The sequence below is a fragment of the Mugil cephalus genome, chromosome 21 (assembly GCF_022458985.1).
Source record: "Mugil cephalus isolate CIBA_MC_2020 chromosome 21, CIBA_Mcephalus_1.1, whole genome shotgun sequence".
In the NCBI taxonomy this organism is placed as follows: Eukaryota; Metazoa; Chordata; class Actinopteri; order Mugiliformes; family Mugilidae; genus Mugil; species Mugil cephalus.
Window position 1 is genome coordinate 3,188,699 of NC_061790.1, and position 16,768 is coordinate 3,205,466.

At 37.9% G+C, this 16,768-nt stretch overlaps 1 protein-coding gene across 1 annotated transcript; it reads right to left on the reverse strand.

Moving 5' to 3' along the window:
• Positions 1-1,047: 1,047 nt before the first annotated feature.
• crip2l (cysteine-rich protein 2-like) lies at positions 1,048-12,466 on the reverse strand. Its single transcript, XM_047574151.1, has 8 exons — positions 12,262-12,466; positions 6,573-6,667; positions 4,433-4,490; positions 4,196-4,330; positions 3,971-4,039; positions 3,384-3,478; positions 3,046-3,103; positions 1,048-1,630 (listed from the first exon to the last, which is right to left on the reverse strand). Exons 1-8 carry the CDS (start codon positions 12,302-12,304, stop codon positions 1,566-1,568), a joined length of 618 nt encoding a protein of 205 aa, XP_047430107.1. The 5' UTR covers positions 12,305-12,466; the 3' UTR covers positions 1,048-1,565.
• Between the last annotated feature and the right edge of the window lie 4,302 nt (positions 12,467-16,768).

Here is a 16,768-nt window from a genome sequence, read left to right on the forward strand (position 1 = left end):
GCATTTTTTTACGATAATAAGGAAATATGAGGCACAAGACATTATGTAAATATTCATAAATACGTGTCCATGTAAATTACCTATAATATTTCTGAAATTGTAACTTCGCTGCATTGTTAAAGTTATTTTAGGTCTGATATGCAATTATTATAACTTATGCATTCATATTTATATATGTTTTCAATACATTGATGCTCTTTTATTTTCATCGTCAACACTGTTACTTTGTAAACCCTGATTGTCGGAGTTATTCTCGTTAACTTGACACTCTATAGGTTTCTGTTTCCAGTAAAGGGGCGTGGTCTGCTGCATCCGGTGGGTGACGTCTTACCTTTTTTATTTGGGCACCTTTGGAGGGTGAGGCTAAACTGTAATTAACACAAACAAAACAACAACAGTTCAACTGTGTGTGTTTTTTTTTTGTTTTGCTTTTAGAGCACAGTGCAGCTCTGCTTCCTTTAGAGACTTTCTTCAAGAGATGAATCATATCATTAACTTCTAGTCTGCACTGAAACTGTCTCTAACTTTATCACACATTTTCATTAAAAATAAGAAATCTTTGCCAACTCAAGTCTTAACTCACTTTTATGTAGTGTTGCAGATATATTTTTCATGTAATTCCTCAGAATAAGTTATAGTTGTTGTCTTTATCATCTTTCCAGATAAAATATTCTTAACTTGGTTCCAAAGATTAGTCATTTTTTACAGGTTAAGCAATTTATCATAAAAAATAATAATAAATAAAATTAGGTTCCAGCTTCTCTTACTCATAGATTCTCTTTGGTTTACATAATAATTGCTTAGATTTATGACAATTGTGGTGAATAAAACAAATCAGTTCTACGACTTTTGGTAATTTAGAATTTTCTTATTTTTTAATATTTTGTTCTGTATCTGAGGAACCAGTCCATTTTTTATTTTTTCCCTCTTACATATGAATTAATCTCTATAAATTAAAAAGACTAATTCTAACATGTGCACATGTGCTCAGGTTGCTGCTTTATAATACAGTATGAATGCAGAAGACAAAGACCTACTGAACACAGGTTTGCTACCACACAGTTTTATTGTATAAAACGTGAACTCTAAACTCCCCCTCCTAACATTCAGTAAAATGCACTGTGCGCTTATTCACTACAGACGATATCATCCTTCGTTTTAGAACCAGGATTCGTTCAAAATAACACTGAAAATAAAAACCCGTGCGCTGGTACTTTTGTTTCCGTACAGTACATGTTTTTAAGTGCACTAAAGTCCAAAAAATCTACTGATCAAGAGTGAAACAAACAGAACAACACAGGAGCTTAAATCCACCACAGTAAGAGGCTGATAATTATTTGGCAAAGAGAACCGAGAAACTTAAAGGCAAGTCTGAAACTCACGCGGGAGGACATTTTTAAAGGTTCGTTTCCGTACAAAAAATAGATATATAAACAATATATAAAGACAACAGAAACGTCTAAGCATCCATCCCTTTGAGCGTTGTACAAGTTGTTAGTCACAATGAGCTGACGGCGAATCAAAGAGGCTCCTGGAGGAGGAGGTTTCTTTGTCCAAGTGTTGGTTCAAGGCTGCGCCTCAGCCTCGGGGTCGTCGTAGATGTAGCTGCCGACGCCTCCGGTGTTCACACCTGAGAGAGAGGAGTGTCAACTTTAAAAGGTCAGTTCATATAATGGCTCTCGTAAAGCTTTTAAAAGTGTTAAAACATTAAAAACAAAACCTCTATGCAAACACCTCACACGCATTTAACTATTGAGAAGGTTTTGGTTGTTTTCGCAAAGGTTTCATCGTAGTTTCAACCACGGGCTGTACAAAGGTGGACATCAAAACTGAAGTTAAAGCAAGTACAGCTCCCCCTGGCGCCTGGCTGTAATATAGGTCGTAAGCGCCACCCCCTCTGTGTTAGTGGGCGGGGATTGCGCCAAACTAAATCATTAAAATAAATGTCAATACATTTTTTTATTCAAGGATGGTTTGCCATGCCAACTGCTTCCTTGGACCGTGAGAGTTGTAAAAAGTCCAGCGTACAATCCAACATTTCCTTGTAAGTTGTAGAGCAGAGCGTAGTATTAGTTAAACGAAAATATGAGTGAGTTTGGAGGAGGTGAGGGCGGGGCATAAATATTGTGGCCCCGCCCTCGAACCGTACTGATCAGACTCTGGCTCCATAGTACATATTTTATTGTACACCGGACTGCTGTGACAACCTAATTTCCCTTTGGGGATGAATAAAGTAATCTATCTATCTATCTATAGTCAAAAGATGGCATCGCCCTATTCCTGGGAAAATAGCATCAGTTTACCCAATGTAGGGAAGTAGGGAAGTGTTCATATTTACATACAGTCTATTGTTTCTGATAATTTTACAAATCCTGGAGAAAGACAAACAATAATAATTTGATGTACATTAATCTCCAAAGATCTGCATGTTTACTAGGGCTGTCAAAATTAATGCATTAGTTTGTCTTTGTAGCTGCTGAAAGAGGAGGAACAGGCCACATTTGTTGCAACTGCTGAAGGTGTCCAGTCAATACGTTAAGTGCAGATATTTTCCCTTCTTTCTTGAGTCTTTTTGATTATGCAAAACGCAATTAATATAGATTAAAAAGGAATATTAATCGAAATGAATCCACAGTGTGATTTATCTGATTAAAACCTTTATTGTTTAACAGCACTAATATTTACTTCTTTGGTTGAGGATGTCAGTGCGCTTAAAGACATTTTAGCTTCCCTTCACTTGTTGTTATTAGATTTTGAAGGTTTTTTATTTTTTTCCTTCAACACCTACTAGTGCTCGGTGTACAAGCTGTTAGTGTGACAGCTGTGTTGTGTGTTGTCAGTGACGATAATGGGGATAGGATTAAACTTTCTCAGACAGTTTCTTTCTTTCTAGCTCACAAAATGGAAGCTATTTAGCTCTGCCAAACACAATTAACTCAACTAAAATACACGTCTCAGGCTCTGCTCATGTTGTTCTAGCTTTTAAATGGCTTTTCATCGACTTTTGTGTGGAGAAATGGTGGTTTGAACCATTGCTTTCGATACCTTTGGGTCCAAACAGAACAGCGTAGCACGGTTTGTGGCAGTAAGGTTGTCCGTCGTGCTGCAACACAAAGACAATAGTTCCTCATGCAACATAAAGTCATCATTTACATGTTGTTTACAAAACCACAACAACTACATTATATTAAACTCACAGCTTCGACCACCTATGAGTTTACTTGTTGACAACCTCTCATCATGTCACGTGCTATAGTTTGATTTGAATTTTTCTAATGAGGAATACACATTTGGAAATAAAATAACTGGACATGTCTGCACCTCAAAGCACTACTCTACTCTGAGGATTCCAGCTGTTTGCCGTACTGTTGCACATCTCTTACCTCTGCGTGACCTCCCGCTGTCAGAGTCTTACTGCACCTCTCACAGCGAAGACAAGGCCGGTGCCAGTTCTTCCCGAGAGATGACACCTTCTCAGCTGCACACATAGAGAGAGGAAAGGCCACCATGGAGACAGTCACCACGGCAACCGGTCGACTTTTAGCCACGTAATGGCCCTTGCAAAGCATTTAAATTGGACCAGCACTCCTAAAAATGTGTGCTATGGGGGTTTTATTGCAGGGATTTCATCATAGTTTCGACCACAGACTTTATAGAAGTGGACACCAAGACTGCTCCTCAAAAGTGAAGCTAAAGCAAGTAGAGCTCCCCCTGGTGCCTGGCTGCAGCATAGGTCATAAATTCCACCCCCCCATGTTAGTGTATGGGATTTAAGCCAAACAAAAACAGAAAAATAGAAGCAAATATATTTTTGTCAAGGATCCCAAGAGACGACACGTTCCCAGCTGTACACACACAGAGAGGAGAAACCACCATGGAGACAGTCACCATGGCAACCGGTCAACCGGCCACCACTTATAGCCACATTCCAACACTCGGGAGACATGTAAAAACATGCAGAGATGCTCACCAAAGTATACGGTCTTGTTGCACCTGGGGCAGATGTTGGGTCCTCCGGAGAAGGACGAGAAGCTGGCAGCTGGAAAAATTAAACTGAATTAAAATGCTACATTTAAATGAACCTAAAATAAACATAAATCCTGCCAGAGAGGACGCTACTCCAGCAGACGGTTCATTTCTCTTTCCCCCACATCTTATTTTTTCTATTTTTTATTTTGCTCAACTCATTTCTCACCCTTCACTGGTCCCCGTGCAGGGGCTTTTTTCATCTCCTCCTCCGGTTTGGCATTTGTTTCCAAGGAAACGGCCGCCGGGGCCTCGTTGGCGGGAGCGTCGTACACGTAGGAGCCGGCGCCGCCGATGTTCACACCTGAAAGATAACGGAGAGCATGTTAAAACCTGAACACCAAAACCAAAACAACTCGAGGATGTTAAAAATGTTGTGTTTTGAGTTTAGAGGAGGAAACGGCACCTTTTGGTCCGAAGAGGGCGGCGTAGCAGGGCTTGTGGCAATAAGGAATCCCATCATGCTGCATGACGTGAGAGGGAGAGTAAATATTTCTTCACAGTCTCTAAGTGAAACTAAACTTGGAAAGTTGAATTAAAAATAGTTTTGTCTCCACTGTTTATGAATTCACGTAATCCCGTACAATAAAAAATGAACCAGGACTTGTTTTAACAATCCTCTGTCATGCTGTCCATTCTCGCCAGTTTAAAGTGCTGTGGTCTGTTTACTTCGTCTCATTATTCTCTGCATAAAACCAGGAAAAAGAGGGAAAAGTTTTTTTTGCCAACTATGTGAATCTGTGCCTGACGTGCAGCGATCAGGCATAACATTATGACCACCTTCCTGATATTGTGTCAGTCTCCCTTGTGATGACACATCAGAGAATGGACATGGGCCTTCTGAGGGTGTCCTGTGGTGTCTGGCAACATAACATTGAGGGGAGGGGCCTCTGTAGATCATTCCACAGATACTTGATCAGTTTGGGATCTAGTGAATTTGGAGGCCAGGTCAACACCTTGTGCTGTTTTTTTTTTTTTTTTGTTGTTTTTTAAATTGTTCCTAAAGCATTTTGTGAGTGTGTTCATGTCAAGCTTCATCCTGGGTGTCATTGCTATAGGGTGGGGGTGTCTGGTCTGGTCTAGGTGGGTGCTACATGTCTAAGTAACATCCGCACATCAATAAACGTGCAGGCAGAACGTTGAATTGTTACAAGATGGTTTAAATGTTACTTTACTTCCGCTGTCAATGGTCATAATGTTGTGGCTGATCTGTGTATGTATATGTGTGTGTGTATTGAGAGGAGAATTAATTAGCTGTTTTATAATCCTGCTTCTAAAAATTCTGCAAATGTTTATGTCTTTGTCAAGAAGGCTTTAGAAATCAAGATGATTAACGTCGTTGTTAGTTCCGTCTAAACCGGGACAGTTTGGAGGAGGAGTTTCTACCATTTTCATCAAACAGTTTCATATCTCTGACAGAATCTTTCACAATGAACTGAGTGGATGCATCACCATCATCATCATCATCACTGACTAAATTATTGGAGCTTTTCACTGGTGACTGAAGGCACCGTTGTCAGTTCAGCAGTGATTCACAGCGTGTTACTTCCTCATTAAAATCCTATTTAAAGACACGGTAAACCACAGAAACAACCTCACAACAACCATAACAACGCTGAGCTGAATGTGACAACATGACTTAGCTGGAGGCTGTCAGTGATCCAAACACAACTTAACCAAACAAAGTGATACTAGCTTTTAGGTTGCACTTCATGCGCCGAGCTGTGTCGATGGATGTCTTGACACAGTCAGCTTGTTCTCAGATATGAATTTCTTTTGCTATTTACACTTAACTGAATCTCCAGCTTGTGCATCATTTCAGAAAGAACTCAAACTGGTGTACATTATGTACATTCTAAGCATAATTTTATGCACTTTTCCATGAAGATCATCTTTGACAGTGGTCGTTGGAAATGCTAAAAATACACATCTAATCACTGCATGTTTAGATTAGTCACTTAACAACATGAAAACATGTTAAAATCAAATTTTTCACAATAATCCCTGTTGCTCGGGGACAACTGGACTAACGTTTGAAATTATCAAAGACAAATGAAGTTTAGAAAATCCTTAATTTAAGGCGGAGAACCAGCTTTTATCATAAAATTAATTCGGAGGAGGATCCTTTGTGGTGAACAGTCGCTGAAGTGAGAGTTCACTCATGGTTTTTCAGAAAGTACAAGTGCGATCACAAAGGAAAACCACAGCTTCCTGCTGAGGTCTTTGACTAAAAGTGGAAGTAGAAGTGAAAACGGAAAAGTTTTCTCGCTGCATGTACAGCACATTTAAATTTGCTATTTGCCTAAAGCCTCCGGATCTCAACAGCTGTTTACACAAGCAATTAATCACTTTTACTGAGACTTTACTCCCTTCAATCGTGATCACGTTGATGTTGGGAAGATCGAGATAAGAAAAAAATATTTATCCTGAATCCCTTGCTTGATTTTTACGGCACAGATATGCAGAAGTACCTCATAAATCTAGATAAATAAACAGATGGTTGTCTCAGAAAGAAACATTATATAAACTACTCCACATCCTCTTACCTCAGCGTGGCCTCCGGGAGTCAGCGTCTTGCTGCAGCGCTCACATTTAAGGCAGAACTTGTGCCAGTCTTTCCCTAAAGATGACACTTTCTCGGCTGTGGAAGAGAGACAAACCACTATCGTCATCATCATCGTCATTTAAATTAATGTGGAGTAACTGAAGAACTACAGGGTTACATGCTCACATTAAGACTTAGTCCTGGAACACAAAATGGTTACAGTTACATGGTCGTTTGTTTTGTTCATGTGAGTCAGATTTCATGCAGAGAAGGATTTAGGTCATGATATATCCAAGAAAAAAAGGGCAAGCTCAAACAAAAGCAATTTGCATCCCGAAGACCATTCCATTACCGGGTGGAAATTTTCTTTTACTGTAACATTATTATATAACATACAACACCCAACACAGATCACAATATCACTAATATCCCAATGGTTTCATCAAAGTCTTCAGCTTTAAAAGACTTGGACAGACCTTCGTCATGAGTTTCTGATGGGCAACACCCACAGACGTTTGACCCAGGTCCCATCCACTAACATAGAGGGGGCGGGGCTTATATCACCTACACTGCTGCTGGACACCAAGGGGGGCTCAACTTGCTTTAATTGGCACCACATTTGAGGCGCTGTCATTGCGACCACTTTTGGTCGCCTTCCAATGTATATCTACAAGTGGCATAAAGTAAAGTATCATCTGTCTAATGACTTATAGTCATGGACTATAACCACGTAATAGACTGATCACTTTTTCAGTGTCTGTTTATGTTTGAGTTCACCGTTTATTCACCATGTACAGTCTTATTTGCACGTGGATATTTGCCGTAGTATTTGCCGTATTTTGTATTATTTGTATTTCTTATATCCTACTTCTAAGAGTTCACATTGGTGGACTGGGTGGATAGAATGAATAGAATTTCATTCTACAGGAAAACATGTTTCTATTCTGTGCACATGACATGACAATAAACTCTCTGAATCCGTTTCTAGTTAAAAAGCTTTTTCTTTGTAGTTTAGTGTCCTTGTTGGTTTAATTCCTGTCTGTGTTTCCTCCATTGATTATTTGATTGGTTTCCCATTGTGTGCTCTGAGTTCACTATTCTCACCTGTGCCTCATTAGCCTCAGCCTTCAGATCTACCTCTGCACATGGTTCCTAGTTTTCTGTTTTCCATGTTTGGTTGGATGAATATGTCCTGCTCTGCAGCTCTATAGCTTAACTTCATCTTAAATTCTTATTTAACTAAACATTATTTCACCCAAAACTCAGTTCCTTATGTGCATCTCTGCATTTGTGTCCTACTAAACCACAAGTCCACAGCAAGTTTTTTTTTTCTTTTTTTGATATGCAGAGAAAGGGAAACCTTTTAAATATGTTTTTTAAATGTGAAATCACATTTTGTTTCCATACAAGTCCATCTCAATGCAAAATGTGAATTTACCCACAAAACAGCTTTCGCATGTGAGCCTAGCAATCATTATGAGAGCACTGTTAGAAAATTCTTTATGGCGTGGGAAGGATCAAGCGTTGGCAGCTATTCGTTATTTTTTTTATTTTTTATTTTTTTATCTTGATAACCCTGGATATGAGTCATATGAACCAATGCTGTCTGAAACACAACAGTGTAGGTGTGCGACAGTGGCGACTGTCTGAGTGACAGGCGACGCTTAATGGGCTCTTAAGAGCTGGTATCAGTCCGGAGCGCATTCTTTCCACAGCAATCTGAAGGCCAGCGCGATGACTCACAGATGATTTCATATCAATTCAACCTTTTTGTGCAGCTACTGTCTGTTCTACCGGTTACCGCAACTTCACAGATGGAAACAGTTGCTGTAACTACCACAGAAACGAGGCAGCTTGCACAGAATTAAAATCTAAATCTTAACCCTGAAACCAAATTTTAGAGGATTGCTTTACTAAAATGAGAAGACCGATGCCTCTTTTATGTCAAATAAATCTGTAACTATCACATCAGCTGCTCCAAAAGTCAACCTCTCAAGCTCAGCAATTATATGGATTATACAAAAATAAATGTTATTGATTTTTTTCTTATTAAAATTGTCTTAGATCATGAGTTAGTATTTGTGGCGCCCGTTAAGTGCGTAACTAACTTATAAGAACCTATTATGTAGTATTGTAAATTTTTCAAATTTACTTAAAATTTCCCAATGATTTAATTTTTAATTAAATTTTTTAAATATTCATAAACTTTTATGCAAGTATGTATTTTTTAAGTAACGAATTCAGAAGTATTCTTATTTTTATCATCCTAAAATGAAGTTGATATCTAAAATGAAATTGTTACAATATAAATTTTGATCTTTCAAGATAGGAAAATTTTCAAATTCATCCAAATTTTAAAATTTTATTATTAAACTTTGAGTTAAAGCTTTTTTTATTTAGAATTTGATTGTGAAATTGGTATTCTAATTATTTCTGTTAATCAATTATATATTGACTTTAGTGTTAACAAGGGTAATGATTTCCGTATTTTTTTTGGCTGTTATGACAATAATTAATTATGCTAGACATACTTTATATTCATCAAAGCTGCATATACAATGTTGCTAATAATTGTCTGGCCTCACATTTTGTATTAGATGTCAACATCTTAGTTGCTGTTCATATTGTTTATCTTGTTGATTTTTTCGATTTAAATTAAATATCAAGTCATCTCTTTTTTTTATTAATAAATTGGTATCAAACTTTGAGTATAAGTTTTCGACATCTAGGTTGTAATATATTATATTATATAGTTTACAAATTGATTATCTCAGTACTTTTATTATTTTTTAAATATATTGGTTGGATCATAACAAGAAGCAATATGCGGCTTTGCATTTGTGTAATGAGATTTGTACAATTTATTTTTTTGGATCATCACTGTCAATTTCAAAAATTTGCTATAAATTTTGTTATACGCTTCAATGCATATAATTTTCCGAAAAGATTTTGAAATCTATTTCATTATTTTAACTAATTATCGACTTTAGAGATTGAATCATTTTATTCATCAACAATCTCAACCTTTTATTATTATCTTAGTTTGTTTACTTCATTTTTTCATGATTTTACTTGTTTCCATTTGCGAGTTCATATTCTACTTGCCTATTACCACTTAATACTAATGTTCTGTTTTTTTGACGTTGGTTGTTGAATATTCCTCATTGATACACTTACATCTCATAATTCTTATTTAACTAAACATATTCACAAACTCGTTCCTTATGTGCATTCTGCATTTTGCTATACACAAGTACAGAGTTTTGTTTTTCTTTTTTTGATGAAAAAACTTTATAGTCTTTAATGGAATATGTTTACATCACATGTGAATTACAAACTTGCTACTACACATAAAGTTAGTCTAGGGTGGAATAAGCTGCGCTGTATAATGATACTGTTGACAAGTGTACCAAGTCGATCCCTTATTTAAGACTGGTATAGTGAGTTCTAAATAGCCAGTAAATGTTATCATAAGTGCAAAGTCCCTTCACAGTAAAGTAACTAGTGCCAGAATAATTTCTGCAATTTAGATTTAAAATGAAGACGATGTTATGCAATAATCTACTTCATCATGACACCTAGTAGCTGTTACAAAATTGTCTAGGATTACTAATTTCGAGATCACTTAGTGTTACAAATGCAAAATGTTTGTCAGATACCTAGAAAGAAAAACTTCTTTTCGTATAGGCTTATGTGAATCTATATAGATGCTGTGAGCAGACGCTCTTAAGTGAAACAACGAAGAGAGTGCTTGATCTAGTGATTACCACTTCATGAGTGATGGATTGATCAAACACTAGTCACTATTTTTTCTATGAGATTACCATGTGTAGTTTATTCTGGAGTGACACATAGAATAAAAACAATGTTACATGATGAACAATGTTATTATACGCTAATGACATTTAGTCAACTAAAGTTCCCTGTGATGGCAGTTAGTCATAACTGTATGTATGATGAACAAGTCTTTATTGGTGTTATTAGTGTTTTAATTGCGTAGCGTATACAAAAAACTCGATCTCAGTTTTTAAAATCTTGTGTTAGCTCCAAATATGCATTTACTTTATTGTACAGTACTGGAACGTGCATCAAATACATCCTGTATTACTTCACAATCATCATGTCTAGAATTTCAAAGCTATGCTAAACAAACTGAACATGCTTTATCGTGAATGGCATGCACAGATTACCAACAACTTTCGTTGACACATAATGTGTACTCTAAGAAAAAGCTTTGTTAGCTCAGTGCAGATTAGCAGAGTCTATTACTGTTGCAATCAGCGACATGGTGTATGATTCTGTTTAGATTGGTGTATGTTATGACTACACCTTTTTTAGACTACTGTATGAATGACATTATTGTGCATTTGCATTTATAGAGATGGTACCCGGTTTGGGATAGACACTCGAGTAAGTCTGCATCATCTATTTATTATCATTTCTAGCATAACACATGTCGGCACTTTTGTTCTGCTAGTGAGCTTTGACACTCTGTCAAGACACGGAAAAGGACATCACGCAATCAATCATAAATTTACACGCTACGGTGTGTGGTCAGATGGTGTTATCCAAAGTCTCACAGTGAACTATTTATATTAGGACCTTAGGGAGGTAAAGAGTTAGATCAAACATAACCATCTAAATTATTCTGGACATCTAAAGTGGAATGGATTATGTTCTGTACAACACAGAAAGAGATGTGTACTCCCTTATTTTCGAGGAACATCTCCTGATCTGGCTGTCATACAAGCTACGTCTGGCACGGGAATTTATTTATTTATTTATTTTACGTCCTTTCACGTCGCGGCATTATCATAGTTTGTGTCACGTGTGGGAGAGTTTTGCCTACGATTTGAAAGCAGAGAACAATCATTTCGTAGGTAAACCTGATCAAGTCTGTGACAACCATGCTATCTTTCAACACTCTAAAATCGCTAGAATACCTAGCAGATTATCTTTTTTTAATGTTTAGAGTAGGAGTGGAGGTTTCTCTTCACCAAATGGATATTCTGGAACATCTTGTTGGCTAAACTTGATTTCAATGAGAAACAACAATATTTTTCGATATTTTCAAGTTTGAAGAAGAGAGAATTTTTCTTGAGTGGAAATTATGTTGTAAAAATAGATAATTAGAGCCTAACTGGTCATGAGATTATTTTCTATTACATCAGAACAACTGAAAAGTTGCACTATAGAATATCTATAAAGTTTTCATTATGTGCCAACAGTAATATGTCTCCCTATATCTTTAATTTTTACATTTTTTAAAGGAATACTTCAATTAATATCAACAAATATAGCAAAAATCTAAATCATAAAATCATCTATATGGGCGACATTGTTTTGTACTTTGCTGTTTGCCATAAGACAAAAAATTAAAAAATATATTTATCTGCATGTTGCTATTCTCATCAAATGAGAAATGCCCCTTTAGAAGTTGTACCTTTGTTGTGGGTGAGAAATAATGACGTTCCAAATGTATCAATAAAATTAAAAATACATTTAGTTTTTTTGTTCAGTGGGTGCACAAATCTGGTTTAAACGCTAAAAGTAAATGAGTATCTATGATATAAGAGGGAGAATAAAAATAAAAATGTGTGGTCTATTCGTTTGAGGAGGCGCTCGCTCTGGTGATATCACTCCCTCCCTCCCGGCAATCAAAGCCTCTGCAGCGGCTTCATGGCACTCACCGAAATAGACCGTCTTGTCGCATTTGGGACATTTTGACGCCATGTTCAGGGCGAAGAGAAAGAAAGGTCGGGTCTCGTCCTCCTCCCTGTCTGCGCGCTGCTCCGGCGGCGTGGACACACCTCACAGGATGCTGCTGGTGATGGTGGTGTGGTGATGATGATGATGATGGTGGTGGCGGCAGAGACTGACGCTCACATCCAGCCTCTGCTTCTCCTGCTTCCTTCACTCCGCCCTCCTGGTGACATCATGCAGCTCCATGATCCAGTGCGCAAAGCCAATGTTAAAAATATCCTTGGAACACTTACTCCGATGCCAATTCTGTATTTCCATTTGATTAGTTTGATACTCCAGACTGTATATCTTTGGAAAATAAATAATTTATTTTCTAATCCGACAGCTGTAGTAACCCGTTATTTTATAGTTTGTTTTCCTACATTTCCAAGTACTTAAACTCAACCAGATGCTTCATTTTTCTACTTGCTTATTTATTTTATACTTATTATTATAATTTTTTGAATTGAATATACGTATATTTTATTTACCATTAGGGGGCAGTAAAATTAGAATATAAGAAGTTTTATTGTCATTGTTGAGTGAAAAACAACAGAATATAATATAAAACAATAAATAGAAACCATAGCAGCTATACACAACAAAATACAATATATACAACACAAGTACGCCAAGCAATTCGGCAAATTAATTAGCAAACCTGTCAAGGGTATGTCCAAATGTGTCTGTGAAGGTTCTCGGTCTTCCAGGTCTTGGTATATCCCAAAATAAATGATATAATAAATAAATAATAAATGACTTGTCTAGGGTGTACCCCGCCTCTCGCCTGATGCCAGGGGATTGGGATAGGCCCCAGCAACCCCTGCGACCCTAGTGCAGGATTAAGCAGTACAGAGGATGAGATGAGATAAATAATAAATGAAACAAAGATGACTGGACTTTGGTTTTTGGTTTTCTTGAAGATGTTTCGCCACACATTCACTAAGACCACATTTACACAAATGCTGAAAATCTTGCACATTTAGGCTGACGGATCTGGATTTTTCGGTGACTAGAACTTCACAACCCTCTAACCCTTGATGTCTCATAATCAGTGGTGGATTACAGGTTTGTGATGGTGCTACATCACCCTTGTTGTGTGGATAGGGAAACATATAGTCTTACTTCAACACTGCGATGAGCTAAAAGGGATTATGAACTATAATCCAGACTGTTTGTCTGGATTATAGTTGTATATGGTTGTATCTGAGTATAGTTTGTATATGGCATGGCAAGCTTCGCCTGCTCTTTATCTACTTTTGAGTTCTGTAGCAGAAACAGTGCCATACATAGGACTGGAATATGTACCATGGTCTTTCGACAATGAATCCATCTTTATGGAACAATTCTTGGAATGACACTAAGGAAAACTGGAGAAAAAAGATATGTTTGGTACATGTGAACGTGGCCTTAGAGGAATTAAATTCTTCAGGCGAGTCTCTGGCCGTTGACCCTGATAAAGTGGGTTTCAGGTGGGTACCACCTGCAGATGTTCCAAGTGAAAACCTAAACTCCCCTGAAGAAGATGAAAAAAAACTCAACAAGTCTAGTCGCTGTGTTTCCGTTTTGGCTACATCCAATAATCACTTGCCACAGTCCTATAAAGTGTGTTAGATCATTGTATTTTCAGTTTATGCATTATCGTCCTTTTACTTGACTAATAATAGTGAGTAATGAGCGCAGAGATCTACATTTCCAAGCGTGCATCGTTACAGTTTGTTGTATTTTGGAAATGTGATTAATCCTAGATCGTAGCAATGTTGACCGTCCTGCATTAATCAGCGTCGTCCTTCAGCTGTGTTTGTTTCCTCCGTGTGGTTGTTAGGTTACGCTGCCTGACGGCACAGCTCCTCACAGGGAATGTTAAGTGATGCTCTGCAGCTCCCATGATCACTACTCTGTACATTCTTGGCACGGTGATCCCAGAAAAGATGACGTATAGACGGTCTACAGCGTACGAATATGTAACAATTTAAATACTTACGTTTTTGTGAGGCATCTGTACCTGTGATTGTCCTCTTTAGGCAAAAAATACTTCACAATCTGACCACCAGTGGCACTGTTAAGCCTATGAGTGGGTGTGTTTTAATGCAGACACATGTGCAACACAGTACTTACAGCAGATAGTCCAGAGGTGGCAGTAAAGAATCAAACAATCATAGTAATGTGCCAACAAAAACAAGGAGGCTGCCATCTTGGATTGATGCAAAATAATAAGAATATAGAAATCAAAGTAAAAAATTTAAATTTGCATTTTCTGGATTTTATGATTAGAAAGACCTGAGATTTTCCCACAATTCCATTCACCTGATTCAGACAGCCACCTGTTTCTCAGTCGCCATTGACCTCAGCCATTTTTTTTTATTCACAATGACATAAACATACACTGAATATTCAAATTCTATTCTTATTTTGAAAAAATGCACCATTCACAAGGCTACAGATAGTGAACAGTAAATTTTCAGCAGATTTTGTTGCTACAGATTTTCAGCGTATTTGCATAGAAGACCTGTTGGTGTCCAAGTCGAGTTTCTCCTTCCAACGATAAATGTGAGCTTTTCTTTTGGCCATGCGTCTTTTTTTCTAGTCTTTAGTAAACTTTTGGCTGGATGATTTGTTGTTCAGTGTACCCAGCTGAATACCAACCGGAAGGAAGCTGACCATTAACAAACCCATGTGAGATGCTTTCTCCAAAGAAAAGGTCTTTTCTCCCACTGACTCTGAAAATTTTCCAATTTGGATGAAGTTGTTATTCAGAATATCCACTGCTGGACTGTTCCTGAATGAATGAAGGTGCGCAACACTCCAGATGCACCATCAGGACAGGTAATAGTATGAAAACGAAATGAGAAAGGTATATTTAGCAATGACTATGAAGGATTTGGGGGAGACCTGTGTCATTTCCTGAGCCTCCCCCCAAGACCTAGAATCCTGGGATCACCGCTGGCAACGTAACAAACATCACTGATGTAATACTGAGTGTAAAAGTGAGCGTTGTTACTTTTATTTGTTATTTCTTTTTATCCTCATAAAGACGTCTAGGAAATGCATGGAGGAAAAAATTTGCTGCTGATGTTTAAGCAAAAATTTGTGCCAACAAACTTTATATTGCGTCTCCAAGGCAAACAAGTGCATGCTGTATTTTCAGTGAGATAAACACAGATAAACAGATTCAGCAAAGATGGAAACAGAGGCAGTTTTTTTTGTGCGCGGCTAGTGCACTTGGCTGCCAGCCATCTAGGGCCTGGGAATGCACTAATCTTAAAATAAACTCCTCCAGAATATGTCTATAAATTTTGGCACAGACATCAACAGTGGCTGGGTGTCATGGGTGTAGGAGAGGCAGGACTCCCAGGCTGCTTCTGTCTCACATCTGACTAAAAGCCTTTCACTAATCTGGCTGACTGGTAGTTAGTGTTTTCTTAATATCAACATATGATAATGCTGTTTGCAGTGTGGAGTGGCAGGGTTGAGTGTCAGCTCAGTTGCTGCTCCAAGCGAAGACTTGAAGCGTTTCTTGTTCATGACTGTAAAGTGTTAGTAGCAATCCAAGTCCTGGACCACTGTGATAAATTTGATATTGTGTCACAATGGGTGGGATATATCAGGCCGTCAGTGAAAATGCTGTTCTCAAAGTTGATGTTAGAAGCAGGAAGACATGGGCAAGCAAGATGATCTGAGAGACTCTGGCATGGGTCAAATTGGTCCAAGGAAGGATAAGAGCTGAACCGGTGACAGGGTAGGTTGAAGTGGGTGGAAGCACGTCATTCAATTGCAGTTGTCATTCATGCAACTTAAAACGTAATTTCAAGCAAGGGTGGCAACACCACCAACTAGAAGCATTTGTCAATGACACATGGCATTAAAAACAGAGAGTCCCATGTGTTCACCAATCTCCGGTCAACGAGTGCAGCTTTCACTCAGTCTACTTGAGTGAAAGCTGCACTTCAGTCTCAGTAGAGCAGCCCTAGTGAGGATCTAGTAACCAATTTCCTATTTCAAACTCTTATCTCTTGTTTAGAAACTCAATAAAATTACTGCTGTTTACACAAAATCAAGAACACCAACTTTTTCTAGATCTAAACTTCACAGTAGGAATTGATAAAAGAATTGATAAAGAATGGGATTGATAAGTAGAATTGATAATGGCATCAGTATCAATAAATTCTGGGAAATTTTGAAAGGGCCACAGGGGCCTACTGCCAGGGGAATCAAACCATCGACCAGAGCAAATGCTGATGCTGAGGAGCTGTGTGGGGTGGTAGAGGAGTGTGTGCTGGTGTGTGTTGTTGAAAAATACATTTTTGGAAGACAGGGATCAGCAGTATTAACAGCAGAGATATCAGAGGAGTAACTGATTAATGAATTGGTCTCAGCTGTGGCTCTGGCCTGAGGATTAGAGGTTGTCATAGAAACTTGAGGTGGTTGTCAATGATGACACAGGCACCCTAGGCA